At 40.0% G+C, this 19197-nt stretch overlaps 1 protein-coding gene across 2 annotated transcripts in view; it reads left to right on the forward strand.

Moving 5' to 3' along the window:
• Positions 1-19197, forward strand: part of VWA8 (von Willebrand factor A domain containing 8) — a 285585-nt gene that overhangs the window by 104569 nt on the left and 161819 nt on the right. For both annotated transcript variants that reach the window (XM_074961437.1, XM_074961449.1), the window contains exons 17-20: positions 5818-5933; positions 6974-7080; positions 9007-9113; positions 13793-13864. In XM_074961437.1, the coding sequence (XP_074817538.1) occupies positions 5818-5933; positions 6974-7080; positions 9007-9113; positions 13793-13864 (402 nt within the window). The remainder of the gene's footprint in view (positions 1-5817; positions 5934-6973; positions 7081-9006; positions 9114-13792; positions 13865-19197) is intronic.

Consider the following 19197-nt stretch of genomic DNA (forward strand, 5'->3'; position numbering starts at 1 on the left):
CCCTACAATTACAACACTGAAATTTCAGATTTAAATAGTTGAATTCATGAAATTTATGATTTTAAAAATCCTATGACCTTGAAATTGACCAAAATGGACCGTGAATTTGGTAGGGCCAAATCAAGCGAGTAGAAAAGTTCATCTACTTGGGCAGCACCTGTCACAGTTCAGGGCAATTGCACCTGTATTTCCGCCCTGTGGTCCCGCAAGGTTCCCAGCATCTCAGCCATCACCTCTTCGGGCTGGAGACCCACATCTCTCTCACTCTTAACCAAGATTTTTCCAGACTTCACAGTTACGTGTCTACACTGTGAGTTTCCCAGCAAGAGAGACTGCCTAAGCAGGCCTGCTTTGCTTTCTCCTCAAAAGCTATAAACAGCATAATTGCCCACAGTTATAGTTTCAAAACAGCTCTTTCTACACAAGCATATTTATTCTTAAGGTGATAGAATTACAGAGCAAACATACTAAAAACAATAAAAGAACCTACACACATTCTAATAACTTAGGCAGGATCTCCCCTATCCCCCCAACTCCAGCAAGGGCTATCGCAGGTGATCAGTCCTTCAAATCCCACCTAGGGGATTTTCTGTGGTTACAAGTTCAAAACAGGTGTTGGTTTAGAACAAGTACACAGCCTGCACCAATCAGCCCGTTTCTTTGTACATCTTATGCCTTTGATCTTGTCCTCATGTAATAGGTGATCGGCAGACAGTAGCTCTCTCCTCAGGGCATATCTTCAAAAGGCTGGGATTTTGCATATCTGGGTGGTGGTATATTTACATTTACTAGAGCAGTGGTTCCCAGACTTGTTCCACTGCTTGTGCAGGGAAAGCCCCTGGCGGGCCAGGCTGGTTTGTTTACCTCCTGCGTCCGCAAGTTCGGCCGATCGTGGCTCCCAGTGGCCGCGGTTCGCTGCTCCAGGCCAGTGGAAGCTGCTGGGAGTGGCGCGGGCCGAGGGATGTACTGGTTACTGCTTCCAGCAGCTCCCATTAGCCTGGAGGAGCGAACCGCGGCCACTGGGAGCCGCGATTGGCTGAACCTGCGGACGCGGCAGGTAAACAAACCGGCCCGGCCCACCAGGGGCTTTCCCTGCACAAGTGGTGGAACAAGTTTGGGAACCACTGTCCTAGAGATTTCTTGAGAAACCCACCTAATTTTGTTTGTCTCAAAAGTTCATTCATGTCTGGCACATGGTTTAAAATAGTTCGTTGAAGCTGATAACACTTCCCAGGGTTTAAGTTGGTCATTGGGTACATCCCTCCACCTTTCCCCCCGACGTTACATACAATTTCACAATAATACATAAAGTTTGCATTTTTAATACAATGAAATCCAAAGATATTTAACCTTAACACAATAAGGATTTTCAAGGTTATTGCAGGAAATTGTCGTACCTGTCAGAGTAACTTACTGGCCAATGGAGAGCTCAAAAAGGAAGTGACATCAAGGATAGGAAAAGCATTCACAGCATGTATTAAACTTAACAACGTAGGGAAATCAAATATGTATAGCATCAAAACAAAACTGAGAATTTTCAGTTCAAACATAATCTCATTGATAACATACAGCTGTGAGAGTTGGAGATCTACTAAAACTATACACCTTCAAAAAATAAGTGCCTAAGAAAGATTCTGGTCATTGGTTGAAACGATTTCATTACAAACAAAGAGATCCGAGAAATCATGAACCAGCAGCTTGTTTCCACCAGGATCAGATGGATGTGCTGGACATGTTTGGGGCGTATACTCCAGATGACAACACACAGACTCCCACATGAAGCTGTCAAGTGGAAACCAAGTGGTGTGAGGAAACAAGTACCCCCAAGAGAAACCATGACGAAGAATTCTTAGCGGGGGCAGAACAATTGATCTCAACACCATATAGCAGATGGAAGCAGTAGCAAATGACATAGAGGAGTGGAAGAGACTAGTGTCCACCGGGGGGGGCCAATATCGGTGCAGGAAGGATGGAGGGGACTCGAATTAATGACTGAGAAGAGCCACAAAAATGATTTGAGGGCTCCCTTACAGCGTAAGACTTAGCTCAATTTATTTAGCTTATTAGAAAGAAGATTGAGAGGTAACTTGATTAGTGTATAAGTACACTCATGGAAGAAAATAGTGGGTACTAAAGTGCCCTTTAGTTTAGCAGAGAAAGGCATAGCAAGAACCAGTGATTGGAAGCTGAAAGCCAGACACATTCAAATTGGAAATGTGACACACATTTTTAACAATGCAGATGATTAAGCACTGGAACAAATTACCAAGGGAAGTGGTGGATTCTCCGTCTGTTGATATTTACTAATTAAGACTGGATGCCTTTCTGGAAATTATGCTTTAACCAAACACAACTAAGGCTTTAGTCAAACACAAGTAATTAGGCTCAATAGTTGGTAACTGGATGCAACTTAATGGCCTGTGATATACAGGAGGTCAGACTGGATGATGTAATGGTACTTTCTGGCCTTAAACTGTATGAATCTATGAATGAATAAAAGGAAGTGAACCTGATACTTATTTATGTATTTATTGCATTATTGGCATGTATGTGGTTCTTTAACAATATATATTACAAAAGGGAATGTATTTGTTTGTAAAGTGTTCGGTGTCTGAACAGAGCGATTAAAAAAAGGGTCTCTAACATCCATAGCATTGTGAAATATCCAGAGAAAGTGTATGCTATCAGACAAATGATTCACTGTTGGAAGATACCTGTAGATCAGTATGATATCAGATGTGCATATATGTATATAAAATAATCATACACATCACAGGTTGGGCGATATATCTATCTATCTCATATATATAAAAATAGCATGCCCGTGCTGTGCGTTGACATGTGTGTTTCACGTCAGTGGTTCCCTTTATTACTTTCAAATTATCAAAATGAAACATTTTGATTGACCCAAACCAAATTATTTTTGTGACTTTTGGTTCACGAACATTTTTGAGATTTTTGATTTTTGATTTCAATTTGAGATGGGAAAAATTTCTGAAATCTCAAAAATTTTCACGAGAGAAAAAGCTTTTCCTGCCCAGCTCTACTATTTAATTAATAACAGTCCATTTTGTAAATGGACCCAGCAGAGACTCAAGAATGAATGGGCTTGGATCTTGAACTGTTATCTTGATTCTACAGGTGGCCTCACTCAAGCAGAGTTTAGAAACGTTGGCAGGACGGTGTGGAGAAGCTTGTATTTTTGTCACCCATGCTACGTACTTATTTTGTGAAGTCATAAATTAGGCCAGAGGATACCATTATGATCATCTAATCTGTACTGTTGCATAACACAGCACGCAGAATTTTATCTGATAACTTGTGGTTGAATGAAAGGATTTATTTTAGAAAGATCTCCAGTTTTGATATAAAGACTTCAATTTGTTCCAATAGTTAATTTACCCTCATTGTAAAATTTGCATCTTATTTCTAATTTGAATTTTTCTGACTTCAACTGTTAGACCCTTGCAAACATTATTGTCTTTGCTGCTAGATTCAAGAACCCATTAGTAGTTTGGTCACCATAGCTACTTCTGTCAGGGTCTGAAAAAACTACACCCCTGACCAGCATAGCTGTGCTGACTTAGCCCAACACAGACACAGCTATGTTGACGGGAGAATGCTTTTGTCAACATAGCTGCTGCTGTTTGCAGAGGTGGTATTTCTACACCAATGGAAAAACCTCTGCCATTGGTGTAGGCTGTGTCTACATTACGGGATTATGCCATTATGGATTATGCCATTATTATACATTATGGATTATAGCTATACCAGTATATTCTCCGTAGTGTAGACATACCCTCAGATGAATCAGATACCTTCTTCCTGTGTAATTACAGATTGCAATCAAGTAGTCTCTTAATTCTCTCTCTCTCTGAATAAATTAAATAGATTGAGCTCCTTTAGTGCTCATTATAAGGCACATTTTCCAGACTGTGAATCATTTTGATAGCTCTTTTTGAATTGTCTCCAACTTTCAATATCCATTGGAATATGTGGACACCAGAACACAAGAACGGCCCTACTGGGTCAGACCAAAGGTCCATCTAGCCCAGTATCCTGTCTTCCGACAGTGGCCAATACCAGGTGCTTCAGAGGGAATGAACAGAACAGGTAACCATCAAGTGAGCCATCGCCTGTTGCCCACTCCCAGTTTCTGGCAAACAGAGGCTAAGGACACCATTCCTGCCCATCCTGGCTAATAGCCACTGATGGACCTATCCTCCATAAATTTATCTAGTTCTTTTTTGAACCCTGTTGTAATCTTGACCTTTACAATGTCCTCTGGCAAAGAGTTCCACAGATTGTTCCACAAATACTTCCTTTTTGTTTGTTTTAAACCTCCTGCCTATTAATTTCATTTGGTGACCCCTAGTTCTTGTGTTATGAGAAGGAATAAATAACACTTCCTTAATTACTTTCTCCACACCAGTCATGATTTTATAGATCTCGATTGTATTCCCCTTAATCCATCTCTATTCCAAGATGAAAAGTCCCAGTCTTATAAATCTCTCCTCATATGGAAGCTGGTCCATACCCCTAATAATTTTTGATGCCCTGTTCTGTATCTTTTCCAATTCCAATCCATCTTTTTTGAGATGGGGTGATCAGATCTACACGCAGTATTCAAGATGTGGGCATACCATGGATTTATATAGAGGCAATATGATATTTTCTGTCTTATTATCTATCCCTTCCCAAATGATTCCCAACATTCTGTTCGCTTTTCTGACTGCTGCTGTCCCTTGAGCGGATGTTTTCAGAAAACTATCTACAGTGAATCCAAGATCTTTCTTGAGTGGAAACAGCTAATTTAGACCCCATCGTTTCATATGTATAGTTGGGATTATGTTTTCCAGTGTGCATTACTTTGCATTTATGACAGGTTTCAGAGTAGCAGCCGTGTTAGTCTGTATTCGCAAAAAGAAAAGGAGTACTTGTGGCACCGTAGAGACTAACAAATTTATTTGAGCATAAGCTACATCCGATGAAGTGAGCTGTAGCTCATGAAAGCTTATGCTCAGATAAATTTGTTAGTCTCTAAGGTGCCTCAAGTCCTTCTTTTCTTTTTGCATTTATGAACATTTTCAGAATTTCATCTGCCATTTTGTTGCCCAGTCACCCAGTTTTGTGAGTGTTCAAGTAATGCCCTGGGCAGTACTGTATAAGTAGGTAATACAATCTCCCTATTCTTGCCCATTATTCCCTTGTTTATACATCAAGGATTGTGCTATCTCTTTTTGCTCTTTCACATGGGGAGTTCATATTCAGCTGGTAATAAATGGAAGACTTCGATTTCCAGGATGTCAATTCTGTTACAAATGCCAAATTCGTTCAAAAATAATGGACATGAGATGATCTGAAATCAGGATACTGTATCTCTAATATGTGCAGAGGCATGTCATATATGTTGAGGCAGTGCCATACAGTACTGCAGGAAACTTTCAGATAAATCAGCTTTAACACAAATAATTTAATTTTCACTTATTTGTCTTTTTGGTGTAATTCCTAATATTAATAAATAATAATAATTAATAATATAATGTTAACACATCTTATATAACACACACATCAATGAAATCATAATGCTGACATTTTGATGACATAATTATTTCCATGGTAATAGATTCCTGCCACAAACACGGAATTCTGACCTGTGAAGGATTAAGTGGTGCAAACTGGGATATGAGGATGAAAGCACCTGTTTAAGACCAAAATTTTGAAATAATTGCTTTCAATGTAAATAGTTTTTTTCCAAGTTTGTTCCAGTTTAAATCCAAGAGGACTATTAATAAAATTACCTTTTATTTTTGGCAGGCACAGTCACTGGCATCATCTTTGTCCACACGACAGCTATTACGAATTTGTCGTCGGCTATCACAGTATCCAGATGAAAGTCTCTACCATGCTGTCAATAAAGCCTGTCTTTCCAGGTAGCCATACTAATTTTACTGTGAAAGTTTAAGGTTCAAAGAAACAATTGCTAATATGCTAAAAAGATGGCTTAAATTTTTTTAAAGGAGTTAGACATTAAAAGTAGAACTGCTACTATTCCGATCCTCCCTAATCAAAGAATGTTAGATTTCACTTCTATGGAATTCCCAGATTTCAAACATCATTTGAAACAAATCATTCAGCACTTCTTTCTAATCTGTGTGTGTGTGGCATATGCTTAATGACTTAATAGAAATAGGTCTTCAGAACTAATGATTGTCGAAAGTGTGATGCTGTCTCAAAGATAAAATATTCCTCAGGATTGTATTAATGGAATACAATGTGGTTAGGTGTCAGTTGGAGGTTTGTATTTAGTTTTAGGCATTGCATTTTTTTAAAAAGTTGTAGACAACTCAGATATTGCATAGGAAGGCAACAGCAGTTAGAAAAAGTTCTGAAAATATGAGTGACGAAAATCTAAGGGCCAAATTCTCCAAGGTACAGAGAATCTTAAGCTGTCCAATTCTGCGGCCTGTATGATCTGGGATCAGTCACAGCTGAAGGATCTGGCTCCAATTAACTGTGGAAGGAACAATGTCATTATCCCCTCAGCATCCTAACTTGTTCGTCATTACAGCTTCTTCACAGGAATCCCACATAACAATGTAGTGCTTTAAAATGAGCATTTATGTTAATATAATTTTGGGACTGAAATTTAGATTAAGTCTAAAGGATACTTGGCTGCTACAAGTTTCCGTATGTTGTGATTGTATTTTTTTTTAAACTCATATAACTTTGGAATTAGGAGTTATTGATGTGGGGAGAGGAAATTGGACAGTTTCCAATAGCATGAGGACCCATTTCCTTTGCTAAGCACAGATAGAGTAGGTGAGGAGTTGGAAACTGTCAGAGTGGGACAGGATTTGGTATTATTTAGGGCATGAAGTCAGGGTGAAGTGTCACATTGATCTTGGAAGACAAAAAGAACCCTGAGAAAAGTAAAAACTGACCTTCCTTTTTTCCCCCCTCCTTGGTTTAGGTTTTTGCCGAATCTCGCAAGATCAGCTTTACATAAAAATCTGCTGGATTCAGGGATTGAGATAAACCCGGATGATATTAGGAAACAAGAGGAAAAGGATTATAGTTGTAAGCTTCTGTCACCTTTTGTTTTTAATCTTTCATGAACATTACTCAACTGTTTGAACACAAAAAGATGTATTAAATGTTCCCTTAATTAAGTGTGCCCTACTTTAGATACATCCCTTCGCCATTGTCTTGCTAAAGAATGTACCTATATTTCTCTACATACGTTCTCTAAATTTTCATAACTGTAGAACTTCCTAAATCTAAGTGATTCTTTATCATAGCCTGGCCCGTGGAATTTTGTGTGTGACCTTTACATTTTTAAGTCTCCCAGATCAATGGGGCCCTTGTTCACTTTGCTTTATTGGGTCACTTTGCTACCTTCCTCTGTTAGCATTCTTGAGAACTGCGCGCGTCATCCTTCTTGTTGTCCAGGCTTACAATTTTTGTGTGATTGAGTCTTCTAGATCTTTCTCCATTGCAGCACATCCTCCACCTCCCCAATACTCTGTGCGTCCTCCTCTTTAATATGACCCAAATAAGCTCTTCTCTTCCCCCCCCCCCGTTAACTTTGTACATATCATTCCCGCTTCCATCTTTTATCTCACTTCCTATCTCCTCCCCCCTCCCTCCCCCCCCCAATTTACTCCTCTCTGTCCTCTGGCCTTCCTGTTTCCATCTTTTTTTCTTACACTCAGCTTCATGTTTTCTATCATGTACCATAGAGTCTGTCACTTCCTGTCCACTAAATCCTTCTTTTCAACTTATTTTATTTTCTTCTAGCCTCACCAGTACTCTTTGCTGTTCTTCTCCTGCATAGTTGTTGAGAGTTTTGTTTTACATGTGTTTGTCTTGTCTGTTTTCATTGCTAGATCTTTAAAACAGGGGGACATGTCTTAACATATATTTGGAAAATGCTGTACCAGTAAAAATGTCTACAGCTACTGTATCTAGTAATGCAGGCTCTCTTCAGTTTCAAAACATATGTGGTATAAATTGGGGCCAAGTACTAACTTCATAGGTAGGATAGTTTGAATTATAGTAATATGACTAGAGAGTCATTCCGTTGCATTCAAAGTTTAGTTTTTTGCAAAACTGACACTAATATGCAAACTGTATATTACTTTATAAATCTGATTGAACCTGATTCATTAACAATGTGCAACATTAGAACTACCAAAAATACAACAGATTTAGTAAGTTCATGTTCATATTACCAGTAATTTTGTAATTCCACCATTTGCAAAACCATAGCAGAGTTAAACTAAACAAAATAAAAACAAACAATGGAGAGCAGTTTCTCAGTATTACAGTTCAGATTTATCCAACCCAACAGGATGTCTGAATAGAGGAAAAGGGCAAGCGTCTGTGGGAGGCAGAGTTGACTATCTGGAACTGCTGTGTTGTAGCGTAACTCCTTGTAGCAGACTACTGTGGTTAGCCAATACAGTGGTTTTAATTATTTTTCTCTCCAAACTACTTCTGAATGTTTCCCCAACATATGCAAATTTAGCCACTTTTCACCGACATTTTAAATGTGCCTATTTTGAGTTATTAAACCATTTGTATAAAATGTGCTGAATGGAGAAACCAATGGTGACTTTATCTTGCCTAAAGTTTAAAGGAAATGACTGGCATGCTGTTTCTCCAAGGGGTGAGTACGGTCAAACAGTTTTAATAACACTCAATGATTAGAGAAAGAGAGTACCAAGTTAAGGCTTCAGCCAAAGCAGCTGTCACAATTTGCAATGTTCTTTCTGATACTTGTCCCCCTAACATCACCAATTTGTCACACATTGCAATGGAACTGATTTTAAGCCTTAGAGCTTTATGCTATTCCTTTTCTGTCCTCGTTCTTCCGAAAGCTGGAAGCTTTGCTGTACCCATACATTGCAACAAATGTATGCATTATCTCATTACCAGTATTGTTGACCACATATCTGCAAATCAGTGTTCTAAGTAATTCTTTGTTTTTCATAAAATGTATAGGTGAAATACATAATGGGTTTCTGAGGATTGGATCTGCCACCATGCCTGTTTATAACCCCAATGAGAAAATGAAAGTGCCTGATGTTCTGTTTTATGAGAACACCCAGGTGAGTGCACTTCTCTGACGCTACAGATGCAATAGAGTTTGTTAAACATTGTAGTAAAGATTTTTTTAAATAGCATGTTGGTGAAGTGGTTGCGTCAGGCTGAAACAGTGATCCTTGAAAATTTTTAATCTTGTTGGTAAATTTGGTGCTCATTTCAGATGACTAGAGATCAAGCTTCTTAACCATCCCTTTGTGAAGAGATTATAAAAATCTTGTAGAACTTTAATAAAAAGTAAAGAAACAACTATTGAACCTGGATTTTGTTTATAGTGAATCAATAAAGTACTGTGTTGAGAGGTTTTATTATTGCAGCTTGCCTAAGCCACTATTCTTATAGGTAAACAGTTCCTTTTTAAGATCCTATTTTTAGAAGTTTATAACTTGAAGTTTGGCAGCTTGCAGTACACAATTTGGTTTAGGAATTACTTGTATATATTTTTAAAATACAAAAACAATTAAATTTTTGAAAACCTATCACTGTTCATAGTAATTTTATTTGTAACACTTTTTTAATACACAAACAATATGCTTATTAACAGCATACTGAGCCAAATCATACACTACTGCACTCCTGTTTCAATACAGTTCAGTTATTATTCTAAAATGGACTCTCTAGAGTGCAGAAATTCAACAAAAGTTGCTGCAGCATAGTTTTCCTCCATTTATGTAGTCTGTGCACTTTCATTGGTTCTGAGTGTCTAACTTGTATAATCACTGTACAGTATTCTTAATAACTATATTATGTGCAAGTCCCAGGATTCTAATTGGCTGACAGACATTTTTAGCTAATCAGAGTGCAAGAATTGCTCGAGAACTATGCTATATATATGCAAATCTTTAATATGGCTACTAATGGTTAAAATCTCTGCTCTGTACTCACAATTATCATGCTATTTGGTGTTAATAGAAATGTTGTTTCAGCCTCTCACGCTGTTCAGCTGACCCAGAGAAATTCCAAAATGTATATGAAGGGAAAGAGAATAAGAAAAATAACAAAAAGCAAAGACGTGGGTCTGCAAACGTGCTATGAAAGGGGAAGTGTTTTTCTCTAGCAAAGGCGGGTCCACTGCTCTTCACTAGAGAGGGCAAGTGTCTGGTCACCACAGCACTGAAGTGTCAGCTGTCAGTCCAGGGTATGCTTAGCCATAGGGCCTGCCCACTGAGTGAATCTCCTGAATGCTTTGCCATCCAAAGGCAGCACAGGCAGCTCCTGTGAAGTGTTTGCCTGTTAGCACTAGCTTTTAGAGCCTTGGCAGGGCCTCTTCCTTAGGGAGTTTCCTTTCCTTCATTTTTTCATATCCTTTTCTTTCTTTTCCCCCTCATTTGTTGGTTCTCCGCAGAGCAGAGCGTGCAGCCTCCACTGCATGGGCCCTGCTGGCAATGTGAATCTGTGAGAATCTTCTTAATTTTCCCTCGTAAAATTCGATGTTTGAGGTTTTGTTCTGTGCTATCATTTCAGTAAAGTACTTTAACTTTGGGACTCTCACAGATGAAATCCTAAACCCTAGAACAGTGCTCTTGTGTGTGTGCTACTCTTTCCATCTTCTTGTTCAAGGAGGCAATAATTGCAGTGATTACAAATTGAAAGCACTGCAAAAATCTGAACCTGACCTATGTTAGAATATTATTTATCTGCTTTGTTAGGTGTCACATTTTTGTTAAACATGTTGGCTAAAGGAAATTGCCCCAAATCTATCTTCCTAAAAAACTGTCAGAAAGTAACATATTACCAACTAAAAATAAGTTTTCTTCTTTAGTCCTGCACTGCCAGCTCCCACCCCAGTGTGACACACTAAAGTGCTCTGATGATGATTTCACAACCATAAAACTCTGCTGGAGAATGAAACTGGCAATATATTCCATTATTGTGTGATGTTGTTAAAAACCCAGCATTGAGTTATGCACACTTGCCCCCAAAACATTTCATGTTCCAGTGGGGTTTCAGCATTGCTGTGAAATCACAGCATGCTGCAACTGAAGATGTAGTACCAAAGCTGGAGCCAGCTATCTAAACTGGGCTGCATATTGTGAGACTCAGAAGAAGAACAATGATTTTTAGATATGTGCTAAATGCCCCAATCAGCCTCGCTTTTGGGGAGCATTGAATATGTATTGCCAAAGCTAGTGGAATTTTGACATTTCCATTTGCAAATCTCTTATATGAACATGACGTGATTGTAAATGTTCTCTGTATATCTCACTACAATACTAGCTTGGACCCTGTTGCTAGGAAAATTAGACAATTTCTAATGAGTACTTGCATTTATTGTGAAAAAACAGTTGTTTGAGGGAAACAACTTGAGCACAGTTATTTATACAATTAGGATTTGTTTGTTTAAATGAAGAATTGTGAGGAAGTACTCCCATGTTTTTAGCAATTAACTCAGAAAGTGTAATGGACGTGGCTTGCTGGGATTCATGATGTTAAATCGAGACTAAAACTAATCGGGTCAGCTGTAAATTTACAGTGTATGCGTAAATACAGTAATTTGTCTTCAAGCCTTCTCCCCTACTCCTCAAAAATTATGGTGCATTTGATAGTCTCTTGACCTGGGTAGTTAGGATTTTGCAATATTAAACTTTGATTATAAGCATCATTAAAATATTGCCTTTTGTTCTGGTCTAAAGCGATTTGGAAAATCAAAACAGCTTTTGCAGTGTTCTAAATTGAATATTTCTGTATACTCAGTAATAATGCAGGAGTTACTGATTTCAAGAAGCAAATACCAATGATGAGATGATGATGCTGAAAGAAAAAAATAGTATTATGCTACATTTATATAAAGACAGTTATTCCTTTTTCTAAGTACCCTGTCTGACCTACTTACACATGACCTATTTTCACTAAATACAGAGGATACACAAGATTTTGATGCTAGTAAAGCAGCCTGCATTTTTCATGTTATCAGGCTCCTTAGATGATTGCATTATTTTTATTTGCAACAAATCTATTTGTTTGGAGCAAGTTTAGGTTGATATTTGTTTTCAAGTACATTACTAATTGTACGTTAGAATGTTTTACAACATTTAGTTAGTATTAAATATATCAAGCATTTTAACAGTGGCTGTGATTAGTCAGTCTAATTTTGAGACTGTGAGAAATACACACACTTTTGATTTGGGATGGATTTTCATTGTTTTTTCTTGAAAATAAACTGTAATTGGAATAAAAACTTGTATTTGAGATGAAGTCAGAGGTAACTTGAATTTGAGATCAATGTCTCACCTTCAGGTAATATAAATGTGCGTAATTATAAACATATTGGATCAAATTCATCTCTTGACTTAGTGGAGTTGTACCAGAGACAAATTTGACCATTGGGACTTTTCTTCATATCATACAAAAAATGTTCCTATTAGTTCTTGATTATTGTCGTTTGCTGTAATCTATTGCATGCTGTTTCCTCTCCGAAAGCTTGGGTAAAAGATGGACCTTGCTGCATGCCTTGAAGTTCAACAAATTCAAACTATTTTGATCCAGTGCAGGATGGGGGAGAGTTCCAAAGTTGTGGGTACTTCTGGAGAATGATTTGCCAGCCACTTTCTTTCTTTTATACCTGTGGCGGGGCTTCCAGCTCAAGAGTCTTCTCTAGGTACCGTTATGGACATAACTATAGTCATCTAAATTTGAGGTGACAGGGCTTGGTTTTGCAGTAGTAAAATCTGTGACCCAAAGAAACAGTCATAGTTTCCAGGCTAGACAGATCTCTAGCATCCATCACTGCTGGGGCTCTGGGGTCCCCCGCTGCTGGCTGGGAGCTGCAGGGGCCCCTGTGACTGGGAACTCCAAGGTTCCCTGCCCTCCGCGGCTTGGAGCTGCGGGGGTGCCCCGCCACCCTCGGCTTATCATTTTCCTTTGTGAGTTCATTTAAGAATATAGTAATTCTCTGGGTTCACCCACACAGCTTTATCAGGGCATTTAGTGCACTGGATGAAGCACACCACATGTTGTGATAGGCATGTGCAGGATCCATGGATCTTGAAAGGTGTATTGTCGGGAGTGGAGATATGTCTGCAGGTTTTGCATCTGTTCTGGCAGAGTCTGGTGCTTCTTTGAGTTGGTATGTCCTGGTCTATGGGGAGCTTGCTTCTGATGATGAGTTTGGAGAGGTTTGGGGGGTGGTTTGAAGGTCAGAAGAGGGGGTTAAGGAAAGATTTGTTTCAGGATGCTATCCACATAGGGTGCGGCTTGTACTTGTTTAATGATGCCCTGTATGGATTCCAGTGTGGAGTGGTATGGGACAACTAGGTGTGTGCGGGTGGCAGGGGTTTTAATTCTGTATTGAAGCAGGTTTTCTCGGGGTATTTGGGTGGCCCGTTCTATGATGCAGTCTACATACATACAGTCATTATATCAGTCCTTGCACTGTGGCTGACAAATATTAGCCAACCATACTAAAAGGAAATTCATTCTGAACAGTTATTGAGAAATACAGAAATCAGACACCTGACGCCAGTCATAGTGCAGGATAGTATATCAATGGAGTTAAAAACTGTACTTCATTGTTTGTTACTGAATAGATTCCCTCTGCTCTGATTGAGACAATTCTATTTCATTAGAATACCAAATAAATAGGTATAGATAAGGGTTCTGGTGAAAAATACTTTAAGTAATAATCTTGCATTTATTTTGTGTGTATAAGCACAGTAATTAAAATTCTTGTTTTCTTTGTCTCTAGCATATGATGGTGATGGAGGATATGCTAAAAGACTTTTTGCTGGGAGAACACCTTCTTCTAGTTGGCAACCAGGTAAGTTAAAACATATCTCTCTTTACAGTGTGTGGACCACATTCACCATTGGTATAAGTAAGTGAAACTCTCTTTTGCTTTGTTGAAGTTGCATCTATCGTGCCATTGATAAATCTTCAGTTTCATGTGCCTACATCTGAGAATGTTATTGGAATCTAGTTTTAGAATAAGTAAATAACTACAGAGAAATCTAAACCTAAAAAGACAAATATACTAGTATTGTGTGTATATATATAGCCTTATTTGATAGGTACCTTAAATTACTTCTGTGCAGCAACATAGAAAACTGATTGTATATCAGATTCAGTCACTTTAGGTGCTCTTAAGAGTTGATAAGGACTCTTTCTTTTTGTCTGGTTAATCCTGCTCAGAACTCAGGGCGTGGGGTTTTTTTTTTGTGTCCATAAAACACAGCTTGTTGATCACTGCCAGCACAGAAGTTTAAGTATGTTCCTATTAGTTCTTGATTATTGTCGTTTGCTGTAATCTAAGTAACAAGAGGCTAGATATTAGGAATTAATCCAGTTGACATATTTTAAATATTTTTAAAAGCAGCCACATTAAGATAAGCCTGCTTTTGTGCCATGAACACTATTACTTTCCCATTCAAGGTGCCAAGGTTTTCATCTCCTGCTTGCTTGCAAACGTTGTAATTAAAAAAAATCTATCCTTTTCTGTTCATTTAACTTAAGTTAAAAGTTTAATCTATGATTAGAAACTAAGTCTGATGTCACTGTTTTGTGTGATCTGTTTGATAGGGACTGAAAGATTAACTCTACCAGCATTTCTTTAGTACTATAACACATATTTGTCTTTCACTTTCTATAACATGGGATCAGTGGTGATTTGTGTGTTTGGGGTAGGGGAGGACACAAAAAGCTGTGTGTTCAATTAGTTGAAGGTTTTTGTGTCTGTATGTGAGCGAGAGAGCGACAGAGAGACAAACTATACAACGAATAACTGTGACATTTAGGGGTTCATCCCAGACCAGTAAGGGGTTGTGTCACCACGTACCCTGTAGCCCTGGGTGCCTCTGTGCTGTGCAGTTTTGGCTCACATCCCTGACACCAGCAGTGTTCTCCCAAGCACAGTAGCCCCAGCATGGCTTTCCCCAGCCTGGTTACTCTATGCAGGGTGACACCAACAGCCCTTCCAGCCCTGAGCTTCCCCAAAATCATCTCCCCTGTTGAGTCCAGTCCCACTCAATGGAACACACACTAAACCTTATCAAGCTTGCTGCTCCTTTAAAGAGATAGTACACAGTACCAGCCTGCTAGCTTGGCTGAGGGTTTCACTCTTCAGTTTAAAACACTACCCTGAGATGAGTGGTTGTGTAACAGAACAAGAGTGAGTTTATTAACAAAGAACAGATATTTAAGTGACACCAAGTAGAAGTGATTGGGATAGAAATGGTTACAAACAAAAGTAAAATATGCTTCTAAGACTAAAACCTTACTTAGCAAGCTAGAGTCTTTTGTTCAAAGTAGTTTTCTCACCACAGTGACAAACCAGTGGCCATCCCCCCACTGATTTGCCTGATGGCTTTGTCTGCCTTGCATGTAAATTTAATTTCATGGTCTCTCCTTGGTTAATTTACGTTGGAGATACCTTCAAGGAGGTGGAATCACATTCCTTTGTCTAGGACTGGGTGACTTAAGCCCTGCTTCCCAAACACATTTTGCAAACATATTTCCATCACATATTTATAATTTTTCATATATCACCCATACATACACCATGCAATAATATGAATGACCAGCATGTTGCCATTTCTCATATGATATCTTACATGACACCTTTTAGATACAGATTATAACAATAGTGAGTTGTGGTACACTGAGCTGGTCAGGCCAGCTAAGACTCATTGCTAGATACCAGGGAGACTCTTACCTTCTGGCTGTCACAGTACCTAACAGTTTTGATCAGTTTGTCTTTGCATGTGCACAGTGATTTCCCTTTAGATACCCACGCACATCTCCCAAAGACTTCAGTGGGTTGGTGTGCATCTTAGAACAGAATCTGATCAATAATGTTAGTGTATATGTGTGAGCTGTATCCTCCTTTTATCTGCAAAGGAAGGTGTACAACTTGATCAGAGAAGTCTTTTTTTATGTTCTTGGACCTTTGGGTTTCCTCTCTCTTCCCCTATTTTCATCACCAAAAGCCACCACCACAGTGAGGAATTGCTTGAAGCTCCTCGGTCACATGGCAGCATGTATGTATGTGGTACAGCACGCAAGGCTGAGGCTCAGACCTTTCCAGGCCTGGCTGGCATCAGACTGTTGGCCAGGGCATGACAGTCTGGACAAGATGGTCACCCTCCCGGTGTCAGTTCTTGAATCTTTCCACTGGTGGCTCAATCCACAGAAGGTATGCGCGGGAGTTCCCTTCACCAAGCCCCAGCCCTCCCTGTCCCTGGTGACAGATGCATCAGCATTGGAGTGGGGTGCTCACTTGGGAGACCTTCAGACCTAAGGTCTCTGGTTGCAAGATGAGCTCTCACTCCACATCAACTTCAAGAAGCTGAGAGTGGTCCACCTGGCACGCCAGACGTTCTAGGCGCACTTGCAAGGGAAACGAGCAGAGGTGATGATGGACAACACAATGTAATGTTTTATATGAACAAGCAAGGTGGAGCTCGTTCTTCTCCCCTGTGTCGGGAAGCCCTCAAGCTGTGGGACTTCCCTATAGCCCACTCAATTCATAGCATCCAGGTTCTCAGAATGAGTTGGCAGACTATCTTAGCAGATCCTTTCATAACCACAAGTGGTCTATTCACCCGGACGTGGTGAACAGCATTTTCCAAAGGAGTGGAGATCCCCGAATCGACCTGTTTGCCACAAAGAGCAACAGAAAATGCCTCCAGTTCTGTTCCTTCCAGAATCACAGTCCGGGCTCCCTCACAGATGGGTTCCTCCGCCCTTGGACAGACCACCTGTTGTACACATTCCCACCATTTCCACTTGTCAACAGGGTTCTGCTCAAGATCCACAGGGAAAGGGCTGCGGTCATTCTGGTAGTGTCAACCTGGCTCTGCCAGCACTGGTAAATCACGCTCCTGGAGCTATCAGTGGACACCCCAATCTCGTTGCCCCTGCTTCTGGACCTGATCACCCAAAACCACTTCCATCATCCTAGCCTCAAGTCTCTTCAGCTCACCACTTGGAAGCTTGATGGTTAAACCTGACTGAGCTAATGTGCTCTGAGGCCGTTAGGGAGGTCCTACTTGGCAGTAGGAAACCCTCCACCAGGGCCACCTACCTAGCCAAGTGGAAAAGATTCTCAATCTGGTGTTCTCAAGTTCACACTCTCCCGATGCGGGCACCTATACCTCTTATCTTAGACTACCTACTACATTTGAAACACAGGGCCTCTCAGTATCATCTCTCAAGGTCCATCTGGTGGCCATTTTGGCGTTCCATCCAGGAGCAGCTGGCTGTTCAGTCTTCGCCAACCTGATGGTCCCTCGTTTTCTGAAGGGTCTTGACAGACTCTACCTGCAGGATAGACAACTGATCCCAACTTGGGACCTTAATCTGGTCCTGTCCAGACCTTCAGTGTCTTTACTAATTTCCAATTTTTGGCAGAAGGGAGAGAAATTATGTCCATGAAAAATTTTGTGTATGGTATGTGTGCATGCATGCATGTGTGTGCACGTGTATATACATATACACACACGCACACACCCCTAACGGTTTTGCCAAATGTCTGAGTTTGCTTGTATGTATAAAATTTACTGAACAGTTTTTCAGGGAAGGAAATTATCAGAACTGTTGGATTTTAGAAGCCATATCAATGGAGGTGCCAATTTCTGTCATTTCATTGCCCTTAATGTGGAGTCTAAGCAAATATGAACAGTCCTGAAGCGACCAAACAAAACTTGCAGCGTTTCAAGTGTTTTCTTTCCTTTTGGAGGGAGAAAGCGCACACCTAGGTAAGAAGTCACAAGGCTTCAGCTCGCCATTATTTCATAATCCTAAAGTACTAACATATTCAGTCTAGTGTTGGAGGACTGAACTACTCCATTTTATAGTCACTTTTTGACACACGCACAGTACAAGCTATTCAGATAATTGAAGACATTGCTTAGGCTGTGTCTACACTGCGTATCTTACAGCAACACAGCTGTGCTGCTACAGCGGCGCCACTGTAAGGTCTCCCATGTAGCCGCTCTTTGCTGGTAGGAGAGAGCTCTCCTGCCAGCAAAATGAACCTCCCCTTCCCCACAAGGAGTGGCAGTATCTTTGTCGGCAGGAGAGCATCTCCACTGACAAAGCATTGTCCACACCGTTGCTTTTCGTCAGTAAAACCTTTGCTGGTCGGGGGTGTGGGTTTTTTTTCACACCCCTGATGGACAAAATTGCAGTGTAGACATAGCCTTAGTGTCTGTTGATCCCTAAGACGCCTTCTTTGAAGGCTTAATAAATATACAGAAATGCTTCATAACAATCTATATCTGTTTTGGTCCACAAGGACACTTTATTTTCCAAATTCAAATGCCTCCTTAAAGTTCACCTCTGTCAGGACATCTACTAGTAACTAAAACAGAATGGTTGTATGATAATCTTCTTGTGTCAGGTTAGGTGCAACTGGCATCAACAGCAGTGGTTCTGCCCTGGCTTGAGGGCAGTGTTACCCTTGCAATCTACAAAACGTTCTTTACCACTTCATAGCAAAAGCAGAGTAGTCATGTTTTAAATCTTATCTGTCCTATAGTGTCTTGTTCAGATTATTCACAGTTCATGTAACTGAAGTTTCAAAGTAGATGGCCAGACTCATGTATTCTATAGTCAGTTTATACCACTTTGCTTGACTAAGCACACTGCCCGTGATGTACAGTGCACTTACGCAGTTCTCTGCCTGCATAGACTGTCTGTAATGCAGTCCATACCACTGTGCAGCACAGCGGGTAGCATAATGGAGAAAAGGGGCATGGCCAGAAGGAAATGGGGTGGTTAGGTGGGTATTCCCAAAATTATGGGTATCCTCTTCATTAATCTGCTCATAAAGAGGACAGAAAACCACAGCATGAGTTAGAGCAGTTCAGCTGCTGTATGTGACTGAGGAGTGGGACTCCGAGATGCATTGGAGAACATTCCACACCAGCCCTGCTCACCAGTGCTATTCCCTGTTAATGACCACCAGACGCACATGCTCTTACTAGAAATAAATTTTAGTGTGAGGAAATTAATAAAACAAATGCTTGACTCCTTAAGGTATTTCAAAGGCCGTGTTCTATAGAAAACTTGACCATGTTTCCTTCAAAGATAATATTCTTCTTCCAATCTAATTACATACACACTTGTGGAGAAACCAGGAGTACCATAATGGCA

Source organism: Natator depressus, chromosome 1 (assembly GCF_965152275.1).
Source record: "Natator depressus isolate rNatDep1 chromosome 1, rNatDep2.hap1, whole genome shotgun sequence".
NCBI lineage: Eukaryota > Metazoa > Chordata > Testudines > Cheloniidae > Natator > Natator depressus.